General features: G+C 44.6%; 1 protein-coding gene across 1 annotated transcript; it reads right to left on the bottom strand.

The window, feature by feature from the left end:
• Positions 1–3,530: 3,530 nt before the first annotated feature.
• On the bottom strand, positions 3,531–7,493 carry CTLA4 (cytotoxic T-lymphocyte associated protein 4). The gene is made up of 4 exons (XM_068685924.1): positions 7,228–7,493; positions 5,919–6,269; positions 5,265–5,374; positions 3,531–4,483 (listed from the first exon to the last, which is right to left on the bottom strand). The coding sequence occupies exons 1-4, from the start codon at positions 7,283–7,285 to the stop codon at positions 4,385–4,387; spliced, it is 618 nt and encodes a 205-aa protein (XP_068542025.1). The 5' UTR covers positions 7,286–7,493; the 3' UTR covers positions 3,531–4,384.
• Between the last annotated feature and the right edge of the window lie 19,993 nt (positions 7,494–27,486).

Here is a 27,486-nt window from a genome sequence, read left to right as displayed (position 1 = left end):
TCTTCCCCACACCTTTCATCCCCATCCATAAGCCTGTACTCAAAATGACATTGCACTCCCAGGGAATGTAGAGGCTCCACAGTGAAACTAGCTTAAAGTACCGTTTATGAGTTCAAGCAAGCATGAAGTTTACAAATGTCAAAAGTAAATTGGTTTTAGTAATGCATAAAACCATCTGCTATACACCAGCCTTCTTTGGTTTGGATTTCATGACATAACTCTTGGCTACATCATCCAATTCCTATTTATGCCTCTCCTTTTAGAGGCACAGCTCTTTAGTCATGGTTCAGACTGTTCCCATCACAGGGAGGACTGAAACTTTTTTTTATTCCCCAGAGCTCTCTCCCCAGCAATAGCTTTTCTCTAGCAAAAGGAAGAAACCAGACTTATGGCCTCACCAGACTTATGGCCTCACCTTTAGAGACTGTTGCCTCCAAATCTCACCTCAGTTCCTTACACAAATTCTGATGCTCTTTGGAGCTGCAAAGCTTAAAGTCAGAAGACAGGAATTGTGTTAAACAAGCGAGGAGTTACCTGGACAATGGAGGTGTTTGTTACTGTAAAACTAGAAATAAGTCCCAAGCGCTTCTTGAGCAAAGTTCAGAAGTTAGGAAGAATAGAAACAGGACTGCTGTTGAATAGCTTGGGGGCCCTTGATTATATTTGTTCTAATTTAGTAAGGAAAAAATTGATGTGGAAAACAGCATGAATTGATTTTCTCTATAGATCTCAAGGCCTTACTGAGTAGCAAGTTCAGATGTGCATAGTTGTTTCCTTTTTCACAGGAAGATCTCTAATGCTAAAGTGATGGACCACTCTGCCAAATCATAGAATAGCTAGATGAGAGACTTTGTTGCATGTTTTTCTGCATCAGACAGGAATCTGGTAGTTGACAATGGTAAGGAGAAAAATTGTTCATATAAAAAAGCAGATGAAAATGAAAGTAGAATATCGGTGTGTGTGTGCATATGCCATTGCCTTTGATGCAGACAAGTATACATGTGAATGCCCAGGCAGATGCAGCCAGAAACTCACTATTTCTGTTTCTCAAACAGGCTGACGTATCTCCTGTCTGGGTAAAGGGGACATCAAAAGAGACCCTTCCTAATCCTCAACAAGCAGTGCGGTCTCATTGTTTGGCTGCCCAGGTAAGATACTCAGTTATGTTTTTGAACTCCCTGTTTTAATGAGCCCTAAATTCTTCTGAGACCAATTCCTTTGGCTTCTATGTTTCACATTCTTCCCCGAGTCAGCATTTCCTCCTTTTTACATTTTTTGGGATGTAGAGTAATATTTTTTATTGGTATTGCTGTAGTCTGAGAGAAAAGCATATCTGACTTGCATATGTCAATTTTTTTGAATGCTGATTGTGACAAGATACTCTCCAAGTATCAGGAGAAAGCACAGAGCTCAAGGTCCTGAAGGGTGGCACAGGGCATGAGCAGAATGGAAATTCCCTGAGGTTTGTGCTCTGCACTCTTCAGAGTGCTGTATGGACCATATGGGGACAGGCATAAATAACATCTCTGCGGGCACTTGGGTTCCACTCATTTCTGTAGTGCCAGATATAAATTACGAGAGTATTATTGTCAATAGAATCTGAACTGAAATCCCACTTTGGTCTTCATTGATACATCTGCTGTTTTGAGTGCACCCTGTACTCTGACAGAAAATTCAAAAGAGGAACTTGGCTTTGAACAAAAATGGTAACGCATACTTGTGTAACATTCAGCTCAGGTAAAGCTGCTATAATGGTAAGAAAAGCCAGAGCAAAGTCAGCACTGCAGAAATAAGAGAAGGTTGGAAAAAGTTTGGGTTGGAAGCTACTGAGAATGAAGAGAAGTTCAGAACAGATAGAGAATATAGGCCAACTAATTTCCAATACAATAGTTAAAAAGCATCATACCAGAAATTACTTAAGTGCAGGAGCAAACATAAAATACTGCTATTGCCATACATGACATGATTGTTTCTGCTCAGGTGTCGCATAATCTTCGCTATTTGGGTAATTTAGCAACTTGCAGTTCTTTTAAGTCAGAATTCTCCACTGCCCATTACAGGCTGCATGTCTCAAGGAAATGCTAGTGTACTGAGAAGGATTTGTCCTGGTGGATGCAGAATGCCTAACCATGGTCAGCTTACCTGCCAGCAAAGAAAGTGATTATTATTTATACTTGAATTCTATAGTGACACAGATTCACAGCTGTGGCCAGAGGTCATGAGATTGTTGACAGAGGCCCAAAGCATCCCTTCCCCCAGGAGGGACAAATGTAGAAAATCATTTACTTGAGCTGCTTTAGATTGCTCAAGAAAAGGAAGCACTTGGTTGTAGTGCATACAAATTGTCAAGGGAGAGAAAAAGAAGAAACACTTGGTTCCTGATTAGCAATTGGACACAATTCAGGGAATATCTGAGCTATTACTTCCTGTGCTGGGAAAAAAAAAAAAAAAAAAAAGTTGACCCGAGTAATTATTCTTGCTTTGCCAGGGTAAATTTATTGGAAGATTTTACAGCTCAAACAAGTGGATGTGTGGGTCAAATCTATTTCTGCCAGTCATGGAACACATTTCTCTCAGCAGACTGCACTTGAATAGACAGAAATTTGGTCATTTTGCAGTGAGGTCAGCCATGTGAGTTTTTACCTTTTTTAATGCCCAAAACAGGCTAGTGAAAAATTAGGGAAAAACCCAGACCGTTGTCAAAATAAGAAAAAATGACTTCAGAGAAAGCATATGTCACCAGATGCTACTTCTACTCAATGCACTGCAATTGTAGGTCAACATTGGGAAAGCAGTTGGCACCTGCAAATGTTTGAGTTGGTAGCAAATTGAGAATGTGAATGTTTATTTGTACAGTGGGAGCTGGTGCAAGATGAATGGGGGAAGAGGGAAAAAGCTAACCAAGAGAGCAATAAGATTTGGTGTCCTGCGAGCTGCTTCTGCTGCAGGAGCAACGTAGGGGGCTCACGCAGTTACTGAGGCAAAAAGATGCATTCACAACTGTTCAACAGAGGTACATTCTGCAAAGTTTTGGAGTTGTAAGGTGAAATTTTGATCACAAAGAATTAAAACAGTAGAGCTGAGAATTCTCAAATGGTTTTAAGCTCTAAAAGCTTTGTGTGTCAGGTAGCATTAAGTGAGTGAGAGTGTCAAGGAGGTGCAAAGAAAACAGGATTTGAAACTAGAACTAGCTTTTTGTATAAACAGCTAGGGGAGATGCTACCAAAGTCGTTACTGTTACCTTCTTCAAGCAAGTAACTTTGCTGGAAGTGTAACGGCGGCTGTTAGTGTCTGCGAACCACATCACAGTGCCTCTAACTAAACAAACAGAAGACTTGGCAGATTTTAATGGTGACCCCTGAGGAGGAGGGCTGAGAAAGTAAGTGTTGGCATGAGCACACAAGCTCCTCAGAAAGGCAAAACACAGGGTCAGAGGGGAAAGGTTCATCTTGTCATCGCTGCTTTCTAACATGTAGCCACTTCCTGTTGCTTCTGAGAATGGTGAATAAGAAATGAACTTGAATTTGGGCAAAGCTTCAAGGTTTTTATTGAATGGTACATAACTAATAAACAAGATTATACACTGTTGGTATTTTCATGGAAAATAGACTCAGATAAACACAGCAACATACTTCTGCCTTTTGGATAGATGCTAATTTAGCATTTGTAAAATGTGAGGCCCCAGCAGAGCTGGAACGTCTTCCCAGCAACAGCTTAAGAGGTCTCCAGCTGGGCAGCTTTTCTCTCCAAGCACTGGCTCGGATATCATCAATGTTAACTCCAGCACAGCACTGCTGGGACGCAATGCCAGAGAAAGGTGCTGAGATCAGGCTTTTAGAGCAGCAGTCTCATCGCTGCCAGCCTACGGTGATGCCTCTGTTGAAGCGCAAAGCACTAATGCAAGAAATGGAACCAATAAATAGCACTGCACGGAAACAAGTCAACATTCCTTTGTACATTAGTGTGCTCCTCTGCCTCCCAGACCTGTAGGATTAGCCTTGCAATGACACACGAGCTTCTGTCTTAATAGTGTTTGGATCTCAGTTGATCAGTAGATATGGCACAATTTAACAATAAGATGTTCTGCTGCAACAGCAATAGCACTTAATGCTATACATATATATATGCATATATATATAGACTACATATTGGTACAATACAACTCAAAGAATCAATGGCCTAATGTAGCCATTTTTATGTAACAGGGTTAACCTTGAAATATTAATGCATAAACTATATTTATTCTCCTCCAAACCATAGAAGTTACAAGGAATATTATCTCTCTTTCCCATACACCTTTGTAATAAGATAACAAATTTTATTTGACTTAAGTCAATTAGCAGATTCTCCACCCCAGCTAGGAAACAGGCTCCCTCTCCCTGTTTCAATTCACAGTGATGTGAAATGGAATCACTTTTTTCTCTAGCTTTTCAGAAGGCATTTTCACATAGACTCCAGTAGTGAGACGTCGTCTTCTCTGTATCTGTAAAATATGGGAAGACACAAAAATGAACAAGTCATCGCAGCGTAATCACTGACAAGCACATTTTAAAGAGTGCTAGGTGTACTGCCTTTAGTGAGTAAAACATATTCTAGACACCTTTCCCATTCACCTCTTTTTGTAGATCCATTAAGACTATTTGAGGGATAATCAGGAGTTACAGTGGCTGTTTAGGAAAAGATGGAGTCCTACTATTCAGTTAGCACTTTGAAGCTGCTCTTGCTGCAGAGTCCAGCAACAGTTCAAACCTATGAATGTTGACACCTGACTGCTTCATTTGGCTTCTAGGGACAAGGGTGGATTGAAAAATACAGGGCAGGAGTACTTTCTGGTTTTATGCTTTGGCATCAGTTTTATTTCTAACAGGCTGAGCACACCAGACCCACACTAAAAAGGGCAACCCAGGTTTCTCATGCCTCTGTACACCTGAAGTCTGTTGCTTTTGATTCCAGAAGCATCCAAGGCTCCGTCCTGCTCTAAGCATCCAAACATAAGCCAAGGATCAGTCCAGCTGATAGAAGCTGGCTGCTTTCTGGTACTCTGGCAACACAACTGATCCATGAACAAGTTTACATGGTAGGTCCAGGAAGATCGCATCTTGCATTATTGTAACAGCACTGCATTGCACCAGTAAAAGGGAGCCAGAACACCCCCATGCCTTCGCTCCCAACATTCTTCCTTCCCTCTTCTCAGTTCTTTCTCCTTTTCCTTGGCACACAGAGGAGTATTATTAGCAGGATGGGGCTGAGTTGACAGGACTTACCGCTTTGCCCACGACAACAGCTGAGATGATGAAGCTGTAAAGAAAGAATCCTGAGGCAGTAGCTCCTAATACCCAGAGATATATGGCAGTGTCTGGACACGGTTCTGGATCTAAAATATATCGTATCACATAAGTCATGTTACACATGCAGAAGAACATACATCTTACTCTTTGCTGTTTCTGCACTTATATTCCTTACTGCCCGGACACAACATAAGGAATCCCCTGGAGTCAAAGATTAGCCTCCACACTGCTTTTCTCTAACCTGCACTATCGCAAGATACTACCATGACTGAGCTGTGAGTCCCTGCCCACTCAGCTTCCAAGGAAAATAGCTTTATCTGCAGAAGAACACACATCTTAGCTTTGCTGTTTCAGCACCTACATGCCTTCCTGCCTGGACACAGCAAATACACAGTATGGTATTGCTTATGTTGTCCAATGCTCATACATTACTAAATACATTGCATGCCTGTGAATACACCTGCTTCAGGTATCTACAGGGAGACATTAAAGAAATAAGAGCATGATTCTCAAAGCTTGAATAAGTGTCCAACCACACTTCTTACAAATAGAACTTCGAAGATCTCTGAGGCATAATAGCAACACCCTTAAGCTGGGAGTGCCACAGTTCTGTAAAGCTGCTTGGCTTACCAATCACGTAGAGCTGTGTCCCGTTGCCCTTGTTCATAAAATAGGGTGGGGGGTACATCCGCTCCATCTTGCAGACATAAAGGCCAGTATCGTTAACTTGCAGGCCGGTGAGGGTGAGGGTCACATTGTTTCGGCTAGGGCTAACACGGCACTGAATGACCTCTTCCACACTGAACATTTTAAACTCCGTCGTGTAGGTTGAAGCACAGATCTCAGTGAACTGGTCACCCGTCTGTTTCAGCAGAGTCACTCGAATTTCCTTTGCATTCCCGATGTGCTTGTATTTACACACCAAGCTGGCAACTCCTTGCCTGTTGGCCAGCACCATTGCTGGCTGAGACACTTCCATTACTGTAAGGAAGCAAAGGGCATGATAGTGAATGAACTGTCAAGAAATTATCTGCAGTCATGTAATATTTACTTGAAACCTGTGCAATAGGAGGAGTGTCCTACCACCCCCTGTCAACCATGGGTAACTCCTAGAAATGCTGATAAACTCTTCCAAAAAAAAACAACAACCACAATTCACATAGGGGCACCATTAATATACTTAGAAACGCTGAAGTGCTTTAATTACTGTAAATTATATTATAAATCTCAGCAATCACTTGTTGCCCAAACCAGAACCATTAGGGTAACAGTAAAACTGAACAGAAACTGTATTTGCATTTCTTTTGATTTTGATCTTTTTGCACTAGCTATTCCCAAGCCACTGTACAGCAATAGCATCCATATCCTAAGCCACAGCACAGGAATGCACAGCAAAGCCTGGTAAACATACTGAAAAAAAATCATAACAAATCTTAAGGAGAAACTAGTGTACCACTGGCTACCTTTTACAGCTGCTGTACTCTGTCCCACTATAGTATGGGAGTGCAATTATTTTTTCTTTAAAAGCTGTCAGGACACAGTATTGGATTTCATATTATATCAGTCCATTTGTGGTCAGGGCTTATCTTCCCCAATTATTCAGTGCCAGAATTTGGGAGAAAGAGGAGTAAAATCTCTCCATCCATTCCAATCTCTGTCTCTGCCTTATCATCAGCTGTCAGCTTCACTCACGAGGCCTAGTTTGTCAAAATATTTCTCCCTTCTTGAGCTACTCTGAATCCTGCCCAGCCTCTCTGCAGATGCCTCTGCTCTGAAGTCTGCATCTGGTTTTCCAGACACCTCTCAGTTCTCAGTCTGTCCTGCGAAGAGGCTCCATGTCATCTTCCTCTCCCTCTTGTACCCAGCCCCTGTCCTACAAAGATGTGAAACTGAGAAAATGCAGATACCCCCGGCTACCTTGCCTCCTTCATCTACCCACCTTCTGCAATGGCAGTGGCTGTGCAAAGAAATCCCACGGTGATCAATATTGAGAGCATTCCTGCGCTGGGACAGATGCTGAAGGGACTGAAGGTGTCTGATGCCTTCAGACGTTAAGACAAACTGGAACTCCCAGAAGGACTGGAAAACAGGTGACACCTTTCAGGATACTGAATCTTCGAAATGTTTGAACCCACACAGAGTCAGTGTGTATATATATAGCTTTGATCCCAGATGCTGTACCTGAAAGTAATATGAAGCTTTGTTTTGGTTTTACGAGAAAGGAAGTAGTGGGTTTGATTAGTACGTGCATAGTTAACCTCAAACAGATGAACAAAAACAACTATTCAGCAGATGGAAAATATATATTCAATCTGAAACTGCCATCCATTCTGCTTTAAGAATTGGGGGAGGAAAGGTAATCATCCAATAGAGCAGTGCAGGCCCTTTGGTGCAGCCTGCTTGCACAATCATAGTCATTAAAATTTTAGCAATCATCAGGTATTTCCCACTAGGACAACACACAGAGAACTGTATTTCTGCCTAATGTGACACAGTGAATCAGTGCAAGCTAGCCTTTTTGTGGAGGACTTCCCTCCGCCCCCAATTTCTTTGCTTCCTTTAATGTTAATGCTTTTGATGTTTAAAAACTGCTGCCCCCTTCAAAATACTGATTACAATTGCAGCAGCTTCAACTTTTCATATCAGCAATGTGACTTGAATCATAACACAGCTTCTTTAGGATTTTGTGTTTCCAAGAAAAAAATTATCTAGGTTTATAGCTAATGACTTCCACATCTGTGCAGTACTTTCCTTCCTAAAGACTTTCCTGTCTAAGTACCTTGAGATCACCAGATGAAAAACACTGCAGGAGCTTTGATTATTGCTATCTGTGCTTAGAGAGACTGCCTCATTTCAAATCTCAGTGAAACAGTTTTCACCCAATGGCCTTTTAAAAGTCATGTAAGGTCTGAAAATCGTTGTGCTTTTTTATGTGACAGGCTGTCACATCCATGAATCATTGCCTAAAGAATTTCATAAAAATGCAGTTACCCTGAAGGTCATCATTCTTTTTTGTTTTCCTACTTTGAGAAGTTCTTTTAGGAGGTGCTTCGTTTATACATGTAGATCTAGTAGATTACAAAGACCTACTTTTGAACTGTGACCTAGAAAAAATAACAGCATTCATTCTTGAACAGTAGCTTGTTCAATCCAAAGACACAGGATAAATATTTGATCTTGAAATCACATAAATACATAATGATAAAAATAAATTTACTGCTTCTATATTTAGGTGATGCAACAATTGTTCGTAATGACAGATTCATAGCCGATTTGATTTCAACCAGCATTCAAATCAGAATCGATGATAAGTAAAAATACGGCTCTAGGAAAATGAAAAACTACACCTGAATAATGAGTCTGGGCCATATGGTATTACTGGTTAGACAGGCTTAAATCAATGTTAATAATAAATTTAATATCAAATTAATGCTACTGCAACATCATGTGCCAGGATATCAGTGAGATTTATGGCATGAAATTACCAGGTTATGCCTGACATTTTCATATCCAGAGTAGTAACCAAATTGCCTGTCCTATGTATCTTTTTGTCTTGGGCCTTGTATGAAGTTAAACAAATCATGTATTTGAGTCAGTCATCATCAGTCATAATGTCATCTCCTGATAATTGATTGAGGCTGCAAATTGATGGTACAATTAACCACTAAACATTTGCAAAAGATTGCCATGTAAAACCAAGTGCTCACTGCCCCACGTAACCACAGGATTGTGTATAGCCAGAGAGACAGGTAGCTCCGGGTGCCTGTATCTCCAGCAATCAAAACCACTCTGGCAATCATTGTGTTTCCATTGTTATCCATCTGGTTTCCGGGCTGTTTCATTGCCATGGTGTCCTTTCAGGTCTACCACTTGATATGTTCTACCCTTGTTTCTCAAAGCTTCACATTATGATGGCTGCTCTTCTAAGCAAGGCACAGTGTGTGTGCCCTGGGGAGTCTCTGCATGGCTAGGGCAACCTAAGGTGAGCCCGGAGCATCCCCTTCCAGTGGACAGAGATTACCTTTACACAGAGTGATTGATTACCTCTCCTTGCTAATCAGGCTTTGGATCTGGAGTTAGCATATGCAGATACCAGACTGATGACATAGCAAAATAGGATTCTTGTTCCCAGTGATCTGCCTTTCACTGTGTAGTGGGTTTACGTGGCAAGGTTTTGGTAGCAGGGAGGCATAGGGGTGGTTTCTGTGAGAAAGATCTAGAAGCTGCCCCATATTTGGGAAGGGCCCCATTGTTTTCCAGAGCTGAGCCAATAAGCGATGTAGTTTTGCGCCTCTGTGAGAGCATATTTAAGACAGGGAAAAACACGCTGTGCCACACAGCAGCTGGGAGAGTGGAGGGAGTGAGGAACGGCACCAAGGTCAGTGAAGAAGGAGGGGGAGAGGTGCTCCAGGCACTGGAGCAGAAGTCCCCTGCGGCCTGTGGTGAGGACCATGGTGAAGCAGGATGTCCCCCTGCAGCCCATGGAGTACCACGGTGGAGCAGGGTTCCATGCTGCAGCCCGTGGAGGAGACCACGGTGGAGCAGGTGGCCCTGCACCGACGGAGGCTGCCACCTGTGGAAGACCCCTGCCGGAGCAGATTCCAGGCCAGACCTGTAGCTCGTGGAGAGGAGCCCACGCAGGAGCAGGTGACCTGGCAGGAGCTGCTGCCTGTAGGGGAGCCAGGTTGGAGCAGTTTTCTCCCGAGGGATGGACCCCATGGTACAGACCTGGAAGATCTGCTGCCTGTGGGAAGCCCAGGCCGGATCAGTTCGTCAAGGACTGCATCCCGTGGGTGGGACCCCACAGCACAGGGGGCGAGAGTGACCGAGAAGTGCTGTAGACTGACCATAACCCCCATTCCCCCGTTCCCCTGCGCCGCTCGGGGGGAGGAGGTGGAAGAGGGTAGATGGGGGGGGGGAAAAGGTGCTTTTGGTTTCTTTCCTTTGTTTCTCACTTCTCCAGCTTGTTAGTAATGAGCAATAAATCTTACTAGCTTCTTATGCTGAGTCTCTTTTGCCCGTTACACTAACTATTGCGTGATTTTTCTTGTCCTTATCTCAACCCTTGAGCCCTTTTCACATGTTTTCTCCCCATTCCTCTTTGAGGAGGGGGAGTGAGAGAGCGGCTGTGGTGGAGCTCGGCTACCCACTCGAGCGGAACCACGACACACTGCTCCTGTCCTTTGGAGCTCAGTTATGACAAGAAACAAGGTATTGATAACTGAATGAGTTACCCCCTAAAATGAGTTCCACAAGAATGGTCAGGGAGGCCTTTTCTCTCTGCTATTCTCCTCTTCTAACAACCCTTCAGCTGATGAACTCTCTGGATCTTCGGCTTGGTGCACCTTCCCTGTATACCACACAGGCTCTGTGGGCTACAGCCAAAGGACCTATCTTACCTAGTTACAGATTCTTCTTATCTGTGCAGTCTGGCATCTTCCCACCCTGACTTCCTCATCTTTCGAACTTTTTTTCTACCATTTTCTTTCCCCATAACTGGAATGTGACACCTGGCCTAGGGCCAGGGCAAGGGACTGGGTCAAAGAAGAGCCCGTCCCTTGACTCTGTGATTCAGAAGGTCTTTTAGGAAGGATATTCCTCAGGCTGACTCCAAGAGCCTGAGCTCTGCACTTGCCATGTTCAGAAGCTCTGTGTTAGATAAATCTTAGGGGTGATGTTAGTCCCCAGATCAGGGGCAACCTTTACGCTCCACACGTGCTTCCACAGCAAAGAGTCAGGACAGTGGAAGGGACTGAGGGCCTTGCAGAGCTAAGCTGCAGTCTTAAACTGAGGAGTCAGCTTAGCAGCAGCCTTGGTCTCATGGCCTCTGTGAACTTAGCACAGAGAAGGACTTGAATTTGCACCATACACTGGACTACGCTACTGTGATTAGTCATATTGCTATCAAATTAAATAACTAGGTTTTTCATTTAAGTTTCTTTGTCGTTTTGGGTTGGTCGTTCACATTTTAGTGATCTGAATTGCTTTTCTTCATTGAATACTTGTTAGGGTGCACCTTCTGCTGACACACTGTCAGAATTCCCATTGCAAAATGTTATTTTTCACAAATTTATTTTCACACTTGAGAGAAAAAGTTGCCTCATACTGCCTATGTTTTCTTCTTCTCTGACAGGAACTTAAAAAAAAATAGCTTGGTGAATTGCTTGAGGTGTAATGGGGAGAAGAGAAGCTTATCATTTGCATAAGTATCTGGTTTCAGGATATTTTGTTAAACTCAGAATGTGAGATCATGTCTTATTATGTTAAACAGTTCACGTTTTTACCATGGTAGTTTGCCACAAACCTATTGGGGTTTTGAAGTGCATTGTCATTTGAAAAAAAAATCCAGACCTCTAGGTGGTATGGCTGAAGAAAAAATCTTTTCTACAAAACAATAGGTAAAGAGAAAAGGAAATAACACAGTGACTGGAAAAAATATTGTTTCATTACCATTAAAGGACTAAAACCTGGTTAGTCTAAGTAAAGCCCTAGATATGACCAAGTTTGGTGGATCGGTCTTGGTTCCTGAAGGAACCACAACTCACATCACAAAACCACCGATTCTTAAATCTCTCAGAACTGTGGCCTTTCTGTCAGCTTCTAACCTGGATTCGCAGGTGCTGCTCTCTAGTCCTAAGCCTGTGCCCTCCGTCCAGCCTCAGCAGAGACAAGCAGAGGCAAGGACAGCACTGACTGAGGAATTCTCATGCCACTGCCTCTCAGGGCACACGGGGGTTGCACTTCTTGTGCCCTTCTGCTGGCTGCTCAACTGTCCAGAAGGATTTGAGGCACGGGTGGGTGTGTTACAGTGCCTTTTATTTGTGCTACAGTTATTGGTACTTCCTTTTTAAACTCCAGGCTTTGTTTCCTCTACTGTAAAGCTAATTACATCCAAGTTTTTTTCCTGAAGTTCGGGGCATCCACAGGGGCACCTAACAAAGAGGAATTGCATCCCAGCTTTCCATGCTAACAGTTCTCAGCTGGCCTTGAAGGTCTGCCTTGTATCTCTTATCTGCCTGGATTTGGTACACGGTATTTGTGTATTTGAACAGTAAGTGCACACCTGCCAGCAACCAGGACCCTGTGCCCCATGCAGCTTGCAGTCAAAAGGTAAGATGGGAGACTATGGAAAAAGGTACAGGCAGAAGTAAAAGGAAATAAAGAGACAGGACTGAAAAGTAACAGGCAAAAAACCTTTACACATCAGCTTCCTTATTCTCCAGTTTTCTATAGGGGGTTATGGCAAGGGAGAGATTTTAGGAGGAACTCAAACAAGCCCTAAAGTGACTTGGCAGATGTGTAAGGACTTGCCTTTAAGAAAGGAGCTTTGCAAAGCAGAGCACCACAAAGCTCTTCTTAGGAGGCTGGTCACTCAGGATTGAACACACAATTAAGGGGACACCTTCATCCTGGAGTGATCACGAAAAACTACGTGGTGGTCAGGAGAAAACAAAAAAAGAGCTGAAGGAATCCCTCACATCTGAAGGCAAATCAGTTGGGTATACCCTGTGATTAGCTGCAAATGTGGAGACATGGAAAAATACTGGAGAACGGTTTTACTTCTGCTTTCCTTTGTTTCTTAAAACATTGCAAAAAGGAAAACCAGCTAAAGATAGCTGTAATCTAACAGCCTCAGGCTCTGACAGTTCAGAAGTTTGCACTTAACAAGGATCTCAAGCATAAATCATTATAAAGATTTGTTGAAGACATGAGGAGCACTGTTCTCCTCAAAAGTAAGAAGCCTAAGAAATAATTTTTAAAGGGTACAGAGGAGACATGTAACTCACCCTTAGTATATACTTTAAGATCTTGCTTCCTGTTCAGTTTTCACAGGGCTAAATATTCCCTGTATTTCTTTCTTTCTTTCTTTCTTTTTTTTTTTTAATTGTTATGGCATTTCAAACCACAAGGTTAAAGCAGGACTCCTGGAAAGCCTTTAAACCTTTCCATTCAACATACATCAAACAAAGCATTGAAACAATTTTACATAAAGGAGATAGTGCTCCAACTCAGTGTGCATATGCAGAATCCAAATATTTTAAAGATAGGAGACCTGACAAGGAAAGGCATTCTCCCAAACTCACAACGGGGAATTATTAAACCCAAGGATGGCATGGAGCACATTTCTTTGAATTAACGACAAGTGGGTAATGAAGATCAGCTTTGCTCACCAGTTCAAGTCTGGAGGCCATTTCTGAAGAGTGAATGAGAGCTGATAGTTAGAATGGAATGGACTGGAAAATGAAGTGAAATGAAATGAAATGAAACGAAATGAAACGAAATGAAACGTAGAAAAGAAAACTTAGTAGTATAGCAGAAGGGGGAAGCCAGTGGACAGACACAAAGAGAATGGCAAGGCATTCACAGTGACAGATTCGCAGTAACATTTTGAATACTTAGCAGTGAGCCAAGGTTTGTCAAGGCCTGAGAAGAGAATGTTTCAGCAATCAAGATGTGACTTGGGTGAAGGCTTCTAAAGGTGTTTTGTCACACCTCTACATTCAGTGTGATTTGCCTGTGTAGGGAATGGATCTCAGGACTGTAACATGGGTATCCCTTCCTGTGGGCACACAGAATTTGGGAACAGGAGCTACAAGTTTTGGACATCCTAGGGAAACAGCTTCTGCATTAAAAAATCTGAAAGGTCTCTTGATGAGACAGAAATAGGGAAATGAGAATGCCAAGAGGGGAAGGGATATTTTGTGGAGAAATATGAGTGGCTGGCTGAATGAAGTGTGTAGCTTTCAGATGTAACTGTTAGGCTGGTAATAAAGCATATTCACAGACAAAAGCTACTCAGAAGCCAATTACAAATAAAAGCATATTTTAGTGAAGTCCAGATAGTTCACCACCTGCATCCACTTCATAAAGGCTCTTTAAAATTTGCATGACAGAGCAAGGTGGTAAGGAAAAACAGCGCTGAGGGATGCGGACCGTGTACTGGTGCTATTCCCTGCTTGCTCTAACCTTGCCTCGTTTTTCTGCTTTCCACTCCTTCTCCTTGCCTACTTTCTTACAGTTTTATCTACAAAAAACATGGAATTGATAGTGTCTTTATTACAGGTCGTTTATCCAGAGCTTGTCAGAGAACCTCTTCCTGGGAATCATGTCTAATATCCACATGGGTGGTGCCCTGATGTATCGAAGTGATACACTTGTTCTGTATTCCTTTGGTCCATGGGCCATCACATGTTGCTAAAAATTTACAGTGATATGTGAAAGATTTGTAAGTTTGCATTAGAATATGTGGTAAATAATAGGCTGGAGACTCTGGAAAATGGAGGTAAGGGATTTTTGACAGGAGGTTTTACAATAAATCCCAGACTTCACAAGAATCTTTCTGTTTTTTGCAGTGCAACAGTTGCAAAACAAATTGTCACCCTATAACCCAGACCTCTCGGCAAGTGGGATGATGTAGCCAAGCACTGGGTTTGTGGCTGGCATCATGTGAGTCAGTGAACTAAAACAAGTCCTATGCTTTCCAAAATTGATCGTCTGCAGGATTTGTTGTTCAGCCCACTCTTCACCACAGAATCTGATCTTGTGTACAAAATCTTACCCTTGTGTTAGTGATAACTCAAACTTCCTTTGTCTTTACTAGTTTACAAAGTGTTGAAAACCACACTTCAGGACTTAGCAATTCCCCTTTCCCAAAGGCCACATGAACAACAAGTATGGAAAAAAAAAAAAAAAAGAAAAGATGAAATGTCAGGGAGGCCAGATGTGCAAGGGGACACTTAGTCTTTCATTAGCCAAACTGGTAGTTTGAAAAAGCTGGTGAGCCCTGTGCTCAGAAGCTTTCTTATTATACCTCTTTACTGACATACCACTCCTGCAAGCTTTATCTATTAGCTGTATCTATTAGCAACTCTCTGAGTATTAATTTAAATGTCAGTGTGTGGCTACCTCACCCTTCTGCTTATTTGAGTCAATGCTGTTGTAAATCCTCTGGTTGTAGCAAGCATCCAACTAATGCATGTCTTCTCAGCTCCAGCTGCCTGCTCCCACTGTCATCACCTGCAAACCCAGCTAGGAAATCCTACATTTTAAAATTCACATGCAGCATCCAAAAGATCTCTTAAAGTTTTGGCCACAGAGATAGTGGATACCAAAAAAGTATGATAGTGAGTAGTTTGGTTGGTATGGGGGCTAGGGATGAATTGAGGATGTAGTTTCTAGGGGGGGACAGAGGTTATGAAATAGGGCTGCAGAACCAGTAAGAAGGGATAAAAAGGAGGATGGGCTTGTGGGTAACCACCACCTGGGGAATTTTTCTTTCAGATAGCAGTGAGATTATATCTGGTACATACAAAGAAAACAAATGTGTTGGATGGGGTCCAATGAAAATCAAGTCCTACGCAAAATAGGGGGAAATGTTTTGAATTTTAAAATTTGATGAAATGTTGAAGGACAGGGGAAAATTTTTGAGAAAATGCATATATATCTTTTCCTAAAGCTTTTTTCCAGCCCCCTCCCCCCATAATTTTTCATTTTTAAATCATCAGCTTTGTTGTAAAGAAAATAAAGTTCTCTTACGTACTGGCAGAATGTCATATATGCCTTTTTTCTGCCTAGAACCAGTACGTGGTGAAATGCGAAAAATGTGAAGGGAACCCTTTGCAGCAAGAGCAACTGCAGTTAAGCAGAGCTTTCTTGAGAAAGTTTCACTTCCTAAGTTTTTTTGCTATGTTTGCTCATTTAAATGGCCATCATATTAACCCACTTTTTATGATTTTCAAATGTCAGCAACAAACCTAAGTCTTGCAAAAGAAAAAGTGCTAAGTAGAAGGCCTGGTTCTCATCACTGTAAGGACCTGAATGCATCAACAAATATTGCTTTCACAGCCTTATAAGTGGCATTGCTGCAGCATTACCTTCTCTAGAATGATTGCAGTTGCATTGGCATAGATGTATCAGCCTGTAGTGTGTTAACTATTGCCAGATGTTAAAATTCATTGAAAATAAGTGGCATCTCTGTACCAGGGTCTTTGGGCCAGATGACTTAGGCAGAACTCAGTCTACCTCCATTATCCTTCCTCGATTCATTCAACAGCTACAAAACTATAGCACTGTCTATTCCTGTCTTGAAGGGATCTAACTACGAACGATATGAGTGACTTTGTTGTTGCTTTTTTAATACTGCATCCCAAAACTGAATAATTTCATTTTCAAGCTATTTAACAGTGGGCTGTGCAGTAGGTCAGACTACATGTACACTGACCTGGCAAACGCAAGCTCTGAAGAGAGTGCAGCTGTAGTTTCTGTCTGCATTCGAGTGACTTTGCAGTCACTACTCAATGCTTTGCTGAGCTCCTGGAGCGCTAGGGAGCTGGGCTGCACAGGGGCATATGGGGCAGCGGACTCTGGAGTCCTGAGACTTGTGGATCTGCCTGATGAACTACTGAGCCTGGGAAGGGGCTTTTGGTTTTGAAAAGAACAACTGCAGCCAAAAGTTTAGGAGATGGTGAAATAGTTCAGGACTTTGGCCTATACTGTCATATTCTTTAGTTTCATGGGGAGAAAAAAAAAAACAACACAAAAACTTCAGAATTTCCAGTGAAATAGTTCTTAACTTTCTTCTTCAAATTAACTGTTCTGAGTTTTCTTGTTCAAAGCAACATTTTTGTTCAAAAATCCCGGTTATTTTGAAATATTCAAATCATATTTAAATAGCCACCATCAAAATTAATTAAAACATTAATATTTTTTTTAGGAACAAATGTCTCACTTGAAGCCTACAAATTATTACTTGTTTTACTTTTCAATTCACAAAAAAAATCAAAATTTTTTCCTTTCAGTGTGATTGAAATGAGTCCTCTTAACTTTCCAAATCTGCCAACGAAACACAAAAAATTAATTATTCATCGAGTTCCAATGAACACCCTTCATAAAACTTCTCAATTATGCAAACTAATCACCTTCTGGGAAATAGGTGTAGATCATTTTATGGTACAAGCTCGCAATGTGACTCAATGCCTCTTCGCTTGCACACTATAACCCTCCTCACTCATCTGATTATTCAGACTTTTGCCTCGTCTATGGTTTTCAGCTCATTTCCCCCCTACTACCACCATCGATATTCTCTGTTGTTCCTTTGCTTACAACAAAATATTCTTTATCTTTCGAAATATCAAACGCTGCCATCCTGTGAGGCAAATGCAGCGGGGAGGACAGAAATGGTTAAACGTCTTTGCTGGTGAAGTTGCTGCTAGAACTTGCTGCCTCCCTGCTCCCTCAGTGCCGGCAGAAGGGGCGCGGAAGCCGGGCAGTGTCAGGGTGCTGGTGCTGCAGGGGGCATTTTGCCAGCAGCCGTGCATGGCCCCATGAACCCCGAGGCGTGCAGGGCAGGTGAGCAGTGCAGGTACAGGTTGGGTCGGAGGGCCTGGCCTAGCAGTTGTGTTGGCAGGATGTGGGGCAGGGCACAGGGAGGAAGGGGAGCTCCTCTCACGGGTCTGGCCTCCCCACTGGGCCTCCAGGGAGACACTGAGAGATGAGGAGCCAGAAGCAGAGGGGAGAGAGGAAGAAACTGTTCCCTCCTTCCTCTTGCAGCCACCCTGCTCTCTTCATTTCCTTCTTCTCTGTACCCCGTGACTGCAGACACTGCACGAGCCAGCGTGGTGGGAAGCGAGGGCTGCCAGCCTCCTCCTCGCAGTCAACCAGCTCTCTCCTGAAGTGAATCACACTCTTTCCCTCCCCAGCAGCCTCCCTGAAGCAGGATCCTGGCCTCATTCACCCATGTACTACCAGGCCCTTCGGCTGACCTTAAAGAGGAACACACCTGCCTCTTGCTTTTAGTATTGCTGCTTGCAGTTCGCACACGTGTCGGGCTCGCTTTCCTGCTCCTCTAGCTCATGCGCAGGGCCAGCAGCTCCCACGTCTGCTGTCCCAGCTGCCCCAGCCGAGCACAGGTGCTCCCCGCAGCATTCCTGTCCTTTGCTTTGCACTGAAACACAGAGCCACGTCTGTACAGTGCACACTGCACTCCATACATGTATGTGCCACACTTTCAGGGGCTTGCTACGTTTTTAGCTAACCTGCATGTGCTGTTGATGGGATCTTTGCTATCTCTTTGCTATCAAGTGCCCGTAGTTCCTTCAGGAGCTTTTTGCCCAGCGACATGGTTTAACAGCAGATGTCATAAAGGCCAGAGCTGGTGTTTGTGCACACCCAACTCCGTAAATGCCTGTCATGGTTGTCTACATAATTGTTGGCCATTTTTCCACCTCGATAGCTGGATGTTTTCTACAAGAGTGGGTGCCTAACGGGACCACCACCCACTGAACAGGAAAAGGAGGGCAGATACCAAGGTATTTTTTTATCAAGCACACATCTGTTATTTAATCCCAGTACCGCTAAGAGCTCCAGTCCTTGCACGGAGCACACAAGAGGAAGGCTTACTGATGGCATCTTATCTTCTAAGCTGTTTGTGCTCATTTCAGGGATAATCGACATGGTCAATCAACATATTGCAGTGCGAAATCACATTCCATGTGGCTTGGCTTCTGGTGAGACACGGCAGAGTTTGTCCTCGTGCTCTTTAGCTGCAGGCTGCAGGCAGCTCCTATTTGCATTGGCAATCAGGAGCCTCCAAGCTGAAATGCTCCCCAGGGAGCATCACTGCGTGCCAGCACAGGGCCACCTCTCCTGTTACACTGCAGGCACGTGTTTGTTGTAGGCATTGCTGTGCTGCTGTAGAGCTGCTAAAAGGTTCCTGTTGTGAGAGCAGCCTCGCACACAGCAGTGTGAGGTGTTCCCTGCCAAGGGGAGGACTGGCGTGCCGCGAGTCCAGCTGTTGGGCGTGCCGCTGCCAGGGATCAGCTGGTACCTGTTAGGGAGCGTGCCTGTTGCCCTCCCACCTCAGCATTTCTCTCAGGCCAAAACTGCCATCTTCTAACCTATCAAACTGGTGGGGTTTTACTGTATTCATTAGTGCGATCAGAATGTGAAGACACTGCACAATGCCCCAGTCTTCTGATAGCCCAAAAAAGAAGGAGAGGCCCCTGTCCTGTGATGTCTTCCACCATCAGACTGACCCCGGGAAAGAGCAACTGCTACCAGAATGGGCAGGGTCATTCATTCCCTGCCCCCAAAGGCCTTAACCCCATGCCTCTGCCTCCCTCAGAGAAGAACCAGCCCTTGTGCAGCTGTGCAAGCTAAATCATTTTCCTGCTGTAGTTCATTCCATAGCCAAATTAATGTCAGCGTCAGCATTAAGTGGGGGGCAGGGGCCGGCTGGATGGCACTGCCTTTTCTTGGCAGTGCTGACTGAGAGCAGGTAAAGTGGATCATGAAAGCACGGACTAAAAGATTACATGGAGCAAAACTCTTCTGACAGTCAAAGCAGAGCTCGAGTATTCCTCAAGGCTTTCACTTCAACCATGTGCATTTCATTTGTGTTTAAATCTTTCTGAGTCTTGACTCTCCAGTGCACCATATACAGTATATTTAATGCATAGTGAAGGTAATTAAATCCTAAACATGTGATCTGTGATACGGCTGGGCTGTGTGAGCAGTGACAGCTCAGTGAGTAAATCAATGGAATGAATCTTTAAAATAGAAATGTATTTCTGCAGTTGCTTGATGAGGCTCTGGAGATTTACTCAGCTGTGGCCCCAAAGGCCTCAAGTAATGACTGCAGTAGTAAAGTCTGAGAAGATGCCACATTTGCTGTGATAGAAGGGGCTGAAGGTAGGGCTGATTGAGCGATTGCTGTGGAAAATATCAGCAATAGTGAATTTGGGCAGGGGAATGTCTTCTAGAGATAGATCCGCACAGGTCATTCCAGAGAGACAGGCATGGCAAGCAAATGGACTGGATTAAAGCTGGGCTGAGCTCCCCAAAGGATCGGGCAACTCTGAGTATGTTGGGGACATCAAGAGAGGAAGCTCAGGGAAAGGGACTTCTGGGTGCCCAGGATTTCACTGCAGCTTTCTGTGTTTATAAGGTAAATCCTGCTGGATCATTAACAGCCATAGGAATAAGGGAGATGTGAGGAACCCCGCTACGTGCCTGTGTGAGCAGCAGGCAGTGCTCTGGGTGTTTGCCATCAGATGCTTGCTCTGGAACGAACAGCTCTGGCCTTGAGGAATGCTCCGGCTGCACCCAGCCGTGTTGTCCAGCAGCTGTGCCTCAGTGGCATTTACACTCAGCAATGGGGTGTTTGCTACCAGCTTGCTGTCCACGGTAAGAGCAGCAACGAAGCTCAGTCAGAAATGATGGCAGAAGGGGGTCAGCCACCCAGCTCAGGCGTGGGCCATCGTTCCAGCGGCTGCAGGGAGCCAGTGGGTGCCCTCACCAAGGGGCCCACGCATCCTGAGCGAGGCCATTCCAGCACCAGCTCCAAGCAAGCAGCCTGGATGCAGCCACACGGTTTGGGAGACTGCAGGCTTTTCCCAGGGCTGTTCCTGGACCTATTTCATTTACTAACAGACACAAGTCATACAGTCCAAAATGAGATTTAGCCACAGGGAAATGGTGCAGAGGGAACTTTTTTTACAAGCTTCCTGAGCAGATGTTCCTGTAACTCTGGGGTTTGGCACCCTGAGGCTTTATAAATAAGTCATGAGATTCTCCCCTTCTAGGAAGAACATGCCTCTTACATTAAAGAGTGGGCCTCAGATCTTAGAAGCATCACTAGCTTTTCCCCTCCCTCCCCCTTAAATACACCCACATATTCATGCTTCACATTGATAGTCCGGTCATCCTCACCATCGCCTTCCAGCCAGGTTTTGTAATCTCTGAATCTAGTATTTGTAAACAGGGCTGTGATTGCTGCTGTCACAAGAAGAGACGGTTGCTGACCGCAGTAGCTTGTCTGCCCAGCAGATGAGGAAAGATAAATTAGCGTGTGGGGGTGAATCTCAGTTGAATTTCTCTGAATTCAGCTTTCCCCTAAAATATTTAACTATAGTCGATTAGGTAAAAACTCTGCTATAAATGGACAACAAAGAAAAACTAACTTAAAAGCAAGGAAAATTGAGTTGAGTGCACACTGCTGGTTTTATCAGACCTCCTCAGTAGATGGCTCTACACAGATCCTTACGCCTTTCCCCTTTGGCCAGAGTGTTAGAAGTTATCATGCAATGTATTCTTAGAAAAGCATCTGCCATTCCTTCCTGAAGAATTCATTTCTCGCAAGCCCTCCCCCTTCCCCGTGTGAGAGTTGTGGGTTTGTTCGAGGCGTCATTGTCAAACAGCTCCGCCACAGCCAAATGTCACTTGGCACACTGCGTTCTCAGAAGCAGCGCCCTGGGCACGGATGACGACACGCCGAGGGTGACCGAAACATGCGTGAGCCCTGCCTTTCCCTTCACAGCCTCCTCAGTTTTGCTGGTTCTTGCTTGAACGCTGAGTGAACGTGCAGCACAGCTGGGTCCCCCTGTCATGTGTTATCAAGAAGGGAATGTGCACCCTCTCTTCTCTGCTCCATCATGCTCACAGCCGTGCCGGGCTGACCACAGCTCAGAGCTCGCTGCCCTTCTGTGGGTGACAGACCCGTTGTCACCATGTCTGACTTGTGTGACCACGTACGAGGGACAGGGAAACGTGCTGTCACTGTCACAGGGACCAGCCCAGAGCTGGAGCACATCCAGCCCTCCTCTTTGCTTCCTCCCTGCTCAGGCAACGCAGCGCCAAGCTCCTGTCAGCAGGGAAGGCGCTGTGGGCGTAGCATCCTCGCAGCTATTCAGGTGGAAGCGCCACATAGAAAAGCCCTCGAGGTGCTGTGGCCTTACCCCAGCAATCAGCACAGCGTTCAGGCTGCCGCCGCGCTGGGCCAGGGCCCCTCAGCCTCAGGGTGGGCTGTCAGAGCGGTGTGCATGCCAGCCCAGGACTGCTTGCTTGGCCACGTTTGTGCAGAACCTAACCTCCTGCCAGGGAGCACTGCATCAGCACCACGCGGTGCTCGGTGCCACTGTGGTTGTGACTCCGTCGGTGCAAAGTGGTGCGAGGGGAGAACCCCGCGGTTTGTCAGTAGTTTGGGAGCTTGAGGGGAATGTGGGGAATATCTCCTGCTCTCCTGGGGTGGGCTCACATTCAGCCTGCACACGTCTGAGCCAGGAAGCACAAGGCTAAACCAGGAACTGTTGACTAGATGAAGCAAAGCGTGTTCCTGGGTTTTGTACCATTTGGCTTTGCTGTTGGAGCCAAGTGAGCACTATAGAATGAAAGATTGCGAGAACTGTGGAGAACCTCCTGGAGCCACCTGGGCACTCACTCTGTGTTCACAGAAAGAAGGAATCAGCTAACAGACCCCCAGTCCTCCTCTCCCTCCCCACACCCTCTTGTGTGGGAACTGTCCAGGCCAGGCCTGGGAGACCTCTGCTACTCAGCCCGGGAAGTCACTGCTTGCAAGAGCATTTGCTGCTCTCGGAAATGCACCACATTCCTGGGGACCCTGGGGAGAGGCCGGCCGCAATCTCAGCAGAAGAGGCACCTTTTCCCACGTACTGTTTTCCTAGGCTCGGTTACAAACTGCCCACACTGCTGAGAGGATTGCAGCCCCTTGTGCTTAGCAGCACGCCGGAGTAGACGGTTTGCCAGGAGGGATGCGCAGCTTCCAGCTACATGACTTCCTCTTCTTGCAGCAGCACAACTAGGTGCATGGCCCAGAACTGAGGCAAACCGTGTCCCAAAATCTGTAGGGAGCTGCTAGCTCCTTCTTCCACGTGTGCCTTTAAGGGCAGAAGGAGCATTTTGATCCGTAAGGATCAGCAGGTGGAGAAACACCGCTCACTCAGGCCCTGGGATCAGTCACCCCTCCCAGCTGCACCCCGCTGCTCCCAGGTGCTTGTGGCAGAAGGGCTGTGGGTCAGTGAGAGGCTGAGGGGAGTCAGGGTGCGGCCCTGGGCCATGCATTGCCCTTCAGGGAAGGTGCACACAAGAGGGGAGGTGTGCACAAGGGGAAGGTGCCTGCTGGGGGTTGCAAAGACCTGGTGTGAGGGTGTTGGGGCACTGCCCACCTTCCCGCACAGCACAGCGCCGGCAGCATCAAAGGCTCCAGGCGGCGTGGGTGCAGCCTGCCTCGCCAAATCTGAGGCCACGGTGTGGGGAAAGGAGATGGAAGCATAAGCACAGCTTTCTGCAGATTCTGGATGCTGCTGAAGCCCAGTGCTTTTCCATCAGTGCAGCCTACAGAGCAAGATGAATCCGCTGGCTGGAGAGCCTGGAGAAGAAAAACGTGGCCTCTTCAACCCCACTGGAGCATTTCTTGCTTAATATCCGTGACTCAAAAGCTCCTGTGAAAGAATGAATTCTTTTTTTAGTCTGGGGACGGCGCTGACACACTGTACAAACACTGCAAGGTTAAAGGCAGGGAAATGACTTGCAGATTTTATTTCTTAATGAAATTTCAGTCCTTTAAAATCACTCTGCCTTACACACTTGTGTCACAGTTAGCAAAGCAAATGACTTTCTAGGTATAGGGCACATACAGTGATTTATTTAAAAGGTGGTGGTTCCTGTGTTATTCTGAGAGCAAGAAAGGCATTGGTGAGCGTTATGTTTCGGGATCATACTCTGTATTTCATTATTTCTTCTCTTATCATTAGAGGTTCCTTTTAATTCTTGATTCATTTATCTCCTGTTTTCTTTATCTTTGTATAGCTTAAAGGCTACCAACGTGCAGAAGCTTAGTTTGCTTTATTATTTTGAGGACTTGGCATGAAGCTATATATATATATGTATATTTTTAACCAAAACCATATCTACCCTTTATCAATTGCTAGCTGTCATTTACCACATTACTCAACCTTTGCATGCAAAAGCTCACTGGTGTACTGCAAAAACCCACTGTCTGACTCTTTAGCACACATCCTCTCTACCATAATTAGCAACTGACCAAATTAAAATCCCCTCTCAGAGCACTGCTGAGTCACCATCCAAATATTCTGGCTTTCCAACACGATCAGTCAGACCATGAGTCCAAATGACCCCTGAATGCTGGGTGGGTAACATTCCCACCTGAGATGATGGAAGCTGTGAGGTTTAGATTCCCCGTTTTCAAGGGAAAAGCTGAATTGCTGGAAAGCCGAATAAAAACTGAAAAAATAAACAGAGCTGAGCTGTTGCTTATGCCTTTTCCCTTGTGAGACCTGGTTACTTCAGGCAACACCTCAGACTCCTGTGACTGGTGTAGCAATTAGAGGATGTCTGGGTGTCCAGATAGATGAGCAGTGTGCCTCCTCTGCCCCCCAGGATAACCCTACATGAGTTATTGTACAACTGATACGGTTATCTGAGCAGCCATGATACAGAGACAGGGAGTTTTTGTGAGGCTATTTGAGCTAAATAGCTCTTTGGCAGCTGCTTCTGCGAAGCTCTGGACACAATAAAGCCTTTTCATTCATTTTCTCATAGTGATCACTCAAGCCTACAGAGTTGTTCTTCCCCGAGGGCTTCCCTTAGCTTGTGTCTCTCTTCCTCTGTGAAATCTTTGAGAGTCTTGAGCCCAATAGCAGCAGCCTGCGTGAAGAGCTGGGTGAGGATCTTCTTGCTGTGGGTTCACAGCGTAGCTTCACTACAGCCAGAAGCAGATGGCCTTCAAGGACTGCAGAACCAACATGCTTTCCACAACTTCTCTTCAACTGGGCTGAGAAAACCCTTGGAGTTAGCTAGGCAGGACTTAAGAGTGGTGGATGAGGTTGTGCTGTTATTAATCAGCATGTTCCAGCAGATCAGAGCCAGCAGACAGAGCCCCATTCCCGGCAGTAGTGTGAATCAGGGCACAGCATCTGATGCTGGTGAGTATCCGAACATCATCACTGACAGCACAGTGAGCTCTGGCTGCAGTTCTTGTTTGATTAGATGGCAGTGAATGATGAGGACAGAAACAGTCTCTCTAGAAACATCATTCTAATGCATCATTCAACATTTTAAAATGCTTGCCTATTTTCTGTTGTGTAAATGCTCATAGAAGTGGCTGCTGGCTGTAGTAGAGTTGTGTTGAACAAACACAACTCTTATATGGAGGGGAAGTGCCACTGTGGTTGCACGATGGAGCATCCAGTAGGAAATCGTAATTGAGGTACTGACTAGCTTCAAGTCAGCTTCAATTCTGGTTTAAAGTATGTTTAATATTTTCTCTCAGTGCTATAGTGTTAGTTTTTTATTCTTTATTTTTTCTATTTAGTCTGGCAAATGGACAAAACACCATCAGAAACGTTTAAAAATCAAGTTGCAAAAGGGGGTGAGACATTTCTGTTCTCAAAATAGCAGTTTCTTTTGAAGCTGTTGAACAAGATGGATTTATCCGGGGGAGGGGGGAGGAGGACAGGCAGGAAACACTGCCTCCTTTGAAGATGGTTCCTTCAACTGTGACAAAGAAGTCTGCACTGGAAAAAATTTCTCCTCTAAAATGATTTTTCTGTACCATCATGACTAGTCCAGCTTAGGCAAGAGTCACTCCACATTTGAAGCATCTGAGTCTGAGTATGCAGGTGTGGGTGACAGCAGACAGAAATGTTCCCTTAGAGAAAAGGTCCCACTGCTCTCGTCACTGGGGCTTGGAGGTCACCACAGCGCTTGGAGGAGCAGCAACCAGTTTTCTACCCACCTGTGAGGAAATACTTGTTCTTCAACATATGGATGTCAGTGTGATGACTTGTTACTCCCTGTCCAGATCACTCTTCCTTTCCAGCTGATGTTGTAGACTAGGCCACTGACAGCCATGCAAGCGGATAATTCACCCAGGATTTCTGGCAGAATAGCCAGCTCAGAAAATGAACCAAAGAGAAGGTAGAGTGAAACACAAGTGATGGATAGCCTTTTCCCTTGGAGCTGCCTGAGGCAGGCTGCTAGCCAATGCAGATGTCTTCATCTAAGGTCATTTTACGGAGCCCCTTTCAAATCAGCAGAGAGAAATAATCTGTTTATTGGAGATGTCTAACTTAGATGAGATGAACCCCATTTCTTTAGGCTCTCTGTCATAGGCCGTAACTATGAACTCACTGTACTGTTAATTATAGAACTACCTAAAATATCTGAAATACAGGTAGGTTAAACCACATGAACTGACAACTTACAACAATACCATTTTTTGTGAGTAAACAAAGCAACTAGGAAAACAGGGGAAAGGGTCTCTGCATAATCCTTGTATGCAAATAGATCCTGGAATCAATTTGGTAGGAGCAAAATAATGGACTCAAATCCATGGAGATTTGACATCAAGTCATTAGCCAAGCTAACCTATTTCTAGGGCAAAAAGTTCATGAGTATAAGGTGCCCAGGTGTAGAAGACAGCTGTAATAGTTACATGATGATAGCAAATGAAAAGGAGAAGCAAAGAGAATACACTGTCTCCCATATAGATTTAAGTATTGAGCTCCTTCACTGAGCACTGCTCTTTCCCAGTTTTCATTTTTTGCTACAAGTCTCTCATTTCTTCCACCAGGGTGTTACTTTATTGTGCACCAGAGGAGGGAGATACATGCCCACAAACCTTCTGAGAAACACAGTTACAGGAAATAAAAACCACACAAGCATCTTTCTGCCACACTGTCTCTGTGTAGAGAGCAAGTCCTTACTCTCTTTCTCACCCAGTAAATACCTTAGCTCAGGACTAAACTAACACTGACTATTGAAAATATAGTAGCCTACATAATGATCATCACATAGCCTTCACCAGGTGCTGCAATGCATGAGTATTATCTGAGGAAATGATAGCCCACTGAGTGTCATGCAAAAATGACCATCACCGCTGTCCTAAGTCCATCTTTTTAATTGCTTTGCTGGCAGATGGATTCTGCATGGGATCTCGTTTACTCACTGCGGGCTGCCTTTGTTTCTTCACACTTTCTGATCACATAATTCAGTATGGTTTGCAGATACATCACACTGCATGCACATGCACACCACTGAAAAGATCCCATGGCCTTTTTTTTCTGCACTGTTTGGAGTTGCTGAATACCGGTAATTTAGCCCTTCAGAACCTAAAACAACTCCATAGAAAAGGAAACAGATTTTGCACAGGTATGGAATGACATTTTAGCTTTGACATAGTGGAGAAACTTCCACTTCCTTCCGATCAAATGAGCATCCCTTCTCTCCATCCTCTTTGCCATGTGAAAGAAATAAAAAGTTGACAGTCAGGCTCTCCATTTAGATGAAAGATTCAAGCTGTCTCCTGAAATACGTTTCAAGTAAGAGCATCTGCAAACGTTTTGCAAAATGATTTCCTTTATTCAGTAGGGAAAAGATAAGA

The sequence above is a fragment of the Anas acuta genome, chromosome 6 (assembly GCF_963932015.1).
Source record: "Anas acuta chromosome 6, bAnaAcu1.1, whole genome shotgun sequence".
Taxonomy (NCBI): domain Eukaryota; kingdom Metazoa; phylum Chordata; class Aves; order Anseriformes; family Anatidae; genus Anas; species Anas acuta.
The sequence above is the reverse complement of the archived record's forward strand: the minus strand, read 5'-3'. Positions and strand labels throughout refer to the sequence as shown.

Coding starts and splice junctions, on each gene's coding strand:
- CTLA4 (XM_068685924.1), bottom strand. CDS start 7,285: ATGCTCTCAATATTGATCACCGTGGGATTTCTTTGCACAGCCACTGCC. Junction 6,270..7,227: donor AGCCACTGCCATTGCAGAAG/GTGGGTAGATGA, acceptor GCTTCCTTACAG/TAATGGAAGTGTCTCAGCCA. Junction 4,484..5,264: donor CTGTTGTCGTGGGCAAAGCG/GTAAGTCCTGTC, acceptor CATATTTTACAG/ATACAGAGAAGACGACGTCT.